General features: G+C 31.8%; 2 protein-coding genes across 3 annotated transcripts in view; one reads left to right on the top strand and one right to left on the bottom strand.

Moving 5' to 3' along the window:
• The window catches only part of LOC107476793 (zinc finger A20 and AN1 domain-containing stress-associated protein 8), a 2,418-nt gene extending 1,179 nt beyond the window's left edge, over positions 1-1,239 (top strand). For both annotated transcript variants that reach the window (XM_016096696.3, XM_016096697.3), the window contains exon 2: positions 475-1,239. In XM_016096696.3, the coding sequence (XP_015952182.1) occupies positions 490-1,011 (522 nt within the window). In that variant the 5' untranslated portion in view covers positions 475-489 and the 3' untranslated portion in view covers positions 1,012-1,239. The remainder of the gene's footprint in view (positions 1-474) is intronic.
• A 2,224-nt stretch (positions 1,240-3,463) lies between these two features.
• LOC107477073 (AP2-like ethylene-responsive transcription factor PLT1) lies at positions 3,464-6,133 on the bottom strand. Its single transcript, XM_021137322.2, has 10 exons — positions 6,063-6,133; positions 5,782-5,959; positions 5,304-5,700; positions 5,137-5,219; positions 5,010-5,018; positions 4,835-4,923; positions 4,678-4,751; positions 4,545-4,595; positions 4,384-4,460; positions 3,464-4,290 (listed from the first exon to the last, which is right to left on the bottom strand). The coding sequence occupies exons 2-10, from the start codon at positions 5,915-5,917 to the stop codon at positions 3,578-3,580; spliced, it is 1,629 nt and encodes a 542-aa protein (XP_020992981.1). The 5' UTR covers positions 5,918-5,959; positions 6,063-6,133; the 3' UTR covers positions 3,464-3,577.
• Between the last annotated feature and the right edge of the window lie 1,566 nt (positions 6,134-7,699).

A 7,699-nucleotide genomic window follows, 5' to 3' on the forward strand; every position in this document is an offset into this window, starting at 1 on the left:
CCCCCCCCCCTCCTCCTCCTCCTCTGTTGGAGCATCTGGAAGCTCCACTTATCTATGTGTTTCAGTATTGTAACTTGGGTGGATTGAGGTATACCGATCAAACTTGTGTGCTATCTTAATGAATTTGACAAACTATAATTGTCAACTTGGTCTTGAAGATTTTGCATCACCTTTTTCGTATTCTTATGTTTTTCCCTCTATGTAACCGTATAATGGACAGTTGTAAGGAAAAAAGACACTGTCCTGGAGAGAATTCCTTGTTTAAGTTATCTCAGATTAGGAACTTGTTGAGCATTATTATTTAAATTCAGCCAAATATGGTGTTCATAATTGCAACCTTTTATTGGTTACTAATCATAATAGAAATATAGGGTACTGGTTGTGGTCCAGACCAGAGTGCCATATATTTATTGTTAATTACTGCTCACTTGATGCCAGATCTAGATGATGTTTATTTGAATATTTGTGGTGCAGGAAAGTTGAAAAAGGATGGACCATGACAAAATTGGTTGCCAGGCTCCCCCTGAAGGTCCTACATTGTGCATCAACAACTGTGGTTTTTTTGGTAGTGCAGCTACCATGAACATGTGTTCGAAGTGCCACAAGGACATGATGCTGAAACAGGAGCAGGCCAAGCTTGCAGCATCGTCCATTGGGAATATTATTAATGGGTCATCAAGCAGCAGCGGAAATGATCTTCTTGTTGCTACCACCAATGTGGATATCCCAGTCAATTCAGTAGAGCCTAAAACTATCTCAGGGCAACCTCTATTTGGTTCAGGTTCTGAGGAGACTGGTGAGGCAAAGCCAAAGGACGGTCCTAAACGTTGCAGTAGCTGCAACAAGCGGGTTGGTTTGACAGGGTTCAATTGTCGGTGCGGTAACCTTTTCTGCACTGTACATCGTTACTCAGACAAACATAACTGTCCATTTGATTACCGCACTGCTGGACAGGATGCCATAGCTAAAGCAAACCCAATTGTCAAGGCTGAGAAGCTTGACAAGATTTAACATTTGTTTGTGCTTAAGTTTCACCGCGCTGAGATTTTGTTATGCTCGATTTCATCATGAAATGACCAAGTTTCCTGCATATTTTAATGGTGTTCTTATTATATTGTTGTATGTGGTGTGGGATACTTGGAGTTGTAGGACATGTCTGCAATACGAAGTAGAGGTCTCTATCATGTAACTGGCAAAAGAAATATATATGTTCGCCCCCCAGTGTATTAAGCTTTTAAATCTCTGCTGGTTTGGTGGAACTTGTTGGTTTTACCTTTATAGTAGTGCATCTATGATGCTTAAAAATGGTATGCACAATTTACACAAGATTTCAAGAGCATCCTAGATTTGTGGTTAGTTAGATTGTAATTGTTGTGTCCTTCTAGTGTTTTTATTCCTGTGCTTTTCTTGTGAAAACTTCTCAGACTAAGGCTGGCAAACCTTCTATTAATATTAGTGGGAAAAAATCGGAAGACTGGAAAAAAGAAAGAAACAGAGGAACTTAGCTTCTATTTAATAAATTGATGCGTATTAGAATATGGACGGCGATGTAATTCCGTATAATAAACTCAAACACATCTTTAGACTTGTGTTGAAGGCCAATTTTAACTCCGAAGTCTGCAGTTACAACACAGATTGTCGGTCTCAATTAATTTCGGGAAGAACAAATTTCAGTGGCAGGGATTACAAAAGTTTAAATAACGGGAATCTATGGGAGGAAAAAAGGTGTCCTAATTTAACAACTGAGCCAAGTTCCAAAGTTACTCTCAATAGTCAATAATAGCCAATCTAGACTCAGATTCAGATAAGGAGTTACTAGTTGACACAATAAGAATAGAAGTCATGTTCTTGATCCAATTTCAGTGCCTTCACATATTCGAAAAATTATTTAAAAGGACAAATGCCAACCTAATTAATAAGTACTCAACGTTACAGTAATAGACTAATAAAAACTTGGACTTGAAGATATTATTTTTGGTCAGAAGATATTGAATCTCAATAAAGATGTGGTTTTATGTTTATTTGGGCTCGGATTAGACGTTCCAAATTTAGTATTGGAATTGTATATCAATCTAAATAGAAGCACATACATGATCCATCTCTCTGGCTCAGCCCAACCTGCAACCATTTGTCCTTGTTCATTAGTTGTTGAAATATTTGAACCTTTTAGTAAATTACGTCTTTACGACAATAAATATGTGTTGTTTCTAGGGCTTCTAATTGATTAAAGTTAACTGTTGTAATTTATAAAGCATTTGATCCAGTAGCAACCGACAAAATATAAACTGTTATGCTGGTACTTCAGAGAATGAAATTAAAAAGTTTTGAAAATTTTTCATGGATTTAATGCATATGCGTAATTTGACTTGTATTTTTTATGTAAACTTTTTAAATTTTAACTGTTCTTATAAAAACCTTTGAGATCTCTCGCTTATTATTACTAAAATTAACATGTTCCTTAACTTAGCATCCATAACTTTGTTATACTAGGAAAGTTTGGTTGTTCTGACTCCCAAAACTTTGTGTGGAATATTGCACTGAACACAACTCTCTTGAGCATGAGACAATCTTGCATGTGTCACGTGACAACTCGTAGTCTACATAAAATTTTGGAATCCGAATTGCTGTTGTTTGCATTTTACTTAACATCCAACGTGCATGGGAATGAGATACAGATTTGTTTTCATTTATAGTACTTAAAAATCATAATAAAAGTGAAAAAAAAATGAGTAGTAGAAATTAATAAATAGATTTAGCTAACATGTATCCTTTGAAAAGATGATCACAAGGTTATTAAAAAAAATTTGAACTTTTTATTTTAACAAATATACATTAAATATTTTAAACACTTAAATTTTGTATTTTTTTTACAAAAAAATTCTAATTAGTTATTTTAATATTTAGCTTATAACCCTTAATAAATAATTATATATTCATAAAAGAAATATTTAACTGTTTACCTAAATCATCTAAGCTAATTCAGTAAATATTTTGTCATGAATCTATTTTTTTAAAAAATTTAAAGTGATACAGAAGATAAATAAGTTATTATATATCTAACGTAACTATTTATACAAGAGTCTTTTTTTTGTTTTTTTATTTTATGTTTTTTTTAAATAATAATAATAATTAAATTTTAGATATTTTAATTATAAAAATTCTGATAACTTATTATAAAATTAATTTTTTTTAATTTAAACCGATAAAAATAAGAATATGAATGATTATATTATAACACTCTTCCTTTTTCTTTATCTTCTTCTTTCTTTTGAATAGAAGAAACAAATTAATTGATCAAAGAGTATAGCTGACTTTGATGTCTATTCATTTTAGAATAATGGAAATTCAATACATATAGACATGCAATAAAAGGATCGGAAAAGAAAAAACTCATAAACATTAAGCATAATAATCAAAGTCATAATAACATTACACACTGAAAATCAACAACTATTCATCTTCTTCTTCCTCAAGCTAGACTAAAAAAAATGAAAATAGAAGCAATAAAAATTAATATAATGGCTTTTAATTGGTTGTGCCATTTACTTGTTAGTTCTTAGTTTCACTTTCTTCATCTCTAATCATTCCACATTGTAAAAACACCGCCACTTTGTTCCTGCATAGACTCCGACGCTGTCTCCGTGGTTCCTGGCCAACCGCCATAACCGCCAGGATTCATATCATAGTCAACCTTAACCAACGCAAGTTCCTCGGAAGAAGAATTATTGGAAGCCAAACCAAGCATGTTATTATTATTATTATTATTATTGTTATCCATGAGCGAAAAAGAAGAAGGAGAAGAACCAATGTTGATCATTCCATGAAGGTAACTGTTGTAAAACTGAGCATTCTGTTGGTGTAACTGAATCTGCGTTTGCAGATAACTGTGATGAAGCAACGATGAAGGAGAAGGAGAAGGAGAAGAAGAAGAAGAAGAAAGATCCTGCTGCATGAATTGATAATGAGAAACCTCGTGGTTCTGTAGGTTTAACAATGGTTGAATCTGAAGCTCTTGATTGAACTGGTGGTGCTGCTGCATGAAAGGGAACCTAGTAGAAGAAGAAGAAGAGGCACCAGCTCCGAGTGCAAGCAACTGTTCTCGTTTTCTAGAAGATTCCAAAGCTTGTGCTTCTTTCAATCTCTTAGCAGCACCACCTCCAATTGGGAGAGCGTTGCTTTCAAGAATGGCTTTGACGTCGTAACGGCTCATGTCGAAGTTCGTAACGGCGTTAAGGCCTCTGAACTTTATGGCTGCTATGTCATAAGCTTCTGCAGCCTCTTCTTCCGTACCTGCATGCAACAAATTTTAATTTCTTATATTCACACAATTTCTTATAATTCAGTTTTCATTTTTCTCTATTATTTGTATTCACTATTTCTTACTAAATGTTCCTAAGTAAAGATCTTTGTTTCCGGCTACCCTTCCAATTCTTGCTTGCCATCTCCCATGTTGGTGATGCCTAATAATAATAACAATATAATAAACTCCATTAGTGATGATTACAGAATATAGATTAGATAAATTAAACTTGATTAGGAACGACCTTGTGACTCCACGATACATTGATGCACCTCTCGAGAAACCACTACTTTTCCTGCAATTGATGAACAAAAAATAACTGAGTTTGAATAATATATATTCTACTCAAGAATATTCATTGCACTAGTACAACTAACCTTCTTATGGCGGCTACAAATTCTTGCCTTGTCATGTGTTTCATATCATCCAATTCCTTCTCATAGTTGCTGATCTGTAAAAACAGTGATACAGGAATTATATATAGAATTAATTGATTGAAATGAAGCATCAAGGTACATATATAGAGTAAATTACAGGAAAGTTGGTAGTAGTGGATGTCCCCCAATACTTCAATGCAGCCAAATCATAAGCCCTAGCTGCTTTATCTTCTTTATCATATCCACCTACATATATATATGCATACCAATTAAATCAACTAGACTCTCCCTAAACACATAATAACAAGAAGGAATCAAAGAGAGACTCTTACCTAAATACACTGAAGGAAGGGAGAAGTTGCATTTGAATTCATGAAAATCAGGTGCAAAACAAGAGAAAAGTCATAAAAACTTTGATTGAATGTAAAAGTAAAATAAAATAAAATAGAAGACACACACCTTGGCGACCTTTTCTTGATTGTCCTTCCCTTCTGCAGCTATTATCCCAAAGATGAGCTTCATATCTTCCGGTCCATCTATGTCTATTTATTTATTTCATCAATTAATATATTGGAATATACAAGGAAGGAATTTCCAAATTAAACACAAAATAATGAAATTGAAACCTTGTTACGCCACAGTATATTGAAGTTCTCTGGCCAAAGGTATCTAGAGTTCTTCTATTAGAAGGTGGGGCTTCAATAATGTTGTTATTGTCACAGCTGGTTGTTGATGAATCCTTATTATTATTATTATTATTATTATTATTACTACCACTTCCCATGGACAATGTGAGTGCTTGCAGATTATTATTTGTTTGAAACTGCTGCTCCTCCACCTCATAGTTGTTGTTTTGCTGCAACGGCAAGACACTGTTACCGGTGAAGAGGTGTGTAGTGAGGGCAACAAGATCTGATGATGATGAATCTTCCTCTGCCTTCCTCACACCAAGGAAATCCGCTACCTTTGGAACTTCATCATTCTTATTGCTGCTCTCACCACCATTTATCACATTATTCCAATCTGTATGTAACATATTAGAATCAAAGAAAGATAGCTACTAAGAGAGAGCGAGGTTATTAAAGAATATATATATATACATACCATGATTGTGGAAAGGATTTTCGATGGTGTCGTTGACAAAGCCAAGAGGGAATTGATGATATTGAGTAGTGGCTTGATGATGAGTTGGTGAAAGAGGGAACGAAAGCCAGTTATTATTGTTTGAAGATGAGTTCATTATTATTGATTATCTCTCAATAACATATACTACTACCTGCATCTATATACAATATCATCAGAAAATGACCAAATTTATCATTAGCAAGTAATTAAAAGAATAAAAAAGAAATCATAGGTATGGAAAGATCAAAGTATTGGTTTACCAGCAGTGAAGGGTTTACTGGAGTGATGAACACTTTGTAAGTTTCAAGAATAGGATAAAGCAGTTTTGAAGATACAGAAGCTCATAGATCCCACAACTACTTACATATATATTAAAATAATTCTATTTATACCACTCCCCCTTTTCTCTATAATTTCATCTTATAGTATTATATTCAAATGAAAAATAATATTTTTTTATATTTTCTTTTTATAATATAAAAAATAAATTTTTTACCTTATTATCTCACTACTAATTATTAATCATTTTAACATAAAAAAATAGAGAATATATAAGAAAAATATACAAAATAATATCTTCATTTAAATTTTATAACCTTATCAATCACTATAAAATAGAATATAAATTTAAACACCATATTAATAAGAATTATGTTGTATTAGTGTGTCATACAATAATAAAATAATAATCATTAATATTGAAGTAATATTATATAAATTTTTTTTAAAACTAGCCTTTTTTTTTACTTAATAATTAACTATTTTTTATTTTGCTCATTTAGTATTTCATTGTGTTATTATTAATAATTTCAAAAAATAAAATATAAAAAAATTAATACTTTTAGTAAAAATTAAAAAATGAATCAATAATATTAGTTAAAGATAAATAAAAAAAATATTAGACACCAATATTTGTGTTAAAAAAATGTAGAAAGTTGGTGTGTCTGACAGTTTGCACACGGGCAATTAATTCCAAGAGTAGAAAACAAAGGCAAAATCTATGAATGTGGCAGCAATGCATAACAATCATTTTTAAATAATAATATCTGAGTTAAGATATTATTGGGGACACGAGTGTGTTCATTACTTAAATTTGTTCAGAGACAAAACCACCATTCCAAACTGCAAAAATACAACACCACATGCATGCTTCTCTCTCTACCAAGTTGAAGAGTTGAATTTATTGGAACTCTCGTTTCCTCGTTCAGTGAAAACAATTGACACCCTAAAGCTCAGCATTACCACACGCTTCAAATCACCTCACCCTAACTCTACGTAAAGTTAAACTAAAACCCACCACCCCCTCTCTTAACTCAAATTAATTACAACTATAACTACATACAATACAATAATACTGTTTAATTATATACATCACCTATTTATAATTCTATATTTAACGTAGGAAAGGATGCATTTGACGCAAGAATTCTTTTGGAATTGTGTCATTTTATTTGTATAGTCGTTTTTCTTCTTTTATTTGGCTTTTATTATTTTCTTTTTAGTCTAAGAGAAAAGGACAATGGCTTGTTTCATTTTGTTTTTAGCATAAGAGAAAAAGATAAATAGGTCTTTGACTTTTTGATTGGTGGATATTTAATTTTTAAGAATGTGAAATATATTTAAATATTTGATCTTTTTAAGATTTGGACATATTAATTTTTCATGTTCAATTGAGTTTGTCAGATCAAACAAAAAAATCAAATGTGATTCTCATTATACTGACATAATTGATACGGATGTACCCGTAAAAAAGTTTTTAAAATAGGATAAATTCGATGTGTCCAAATTTTTAAAAAATAAAAAATTTAAATATATTTTTTAATTTTTAAAAACTTAAATATTCGTATACCAAAAAATTAGAAATGGCTTTATCCTTTTCTCTTAGCATAATAACATT

The sequence above is a fragment of the Arachis duranensis genome, chromosome 3 (genome assembly GCF_000817695.3).
Source record: "Arachis duranensis cultivar V14167 chromosome 3, aradu.V14167.gnm2.J7QH, whole genome shotgun sequence".
NCBI classification, from domain to species: Eukaryota; Viridiplantae; Streptophyta; class Magnoliopsida; order Fabales; family Fabaceae; genus Arachis; species Arachis duranensis.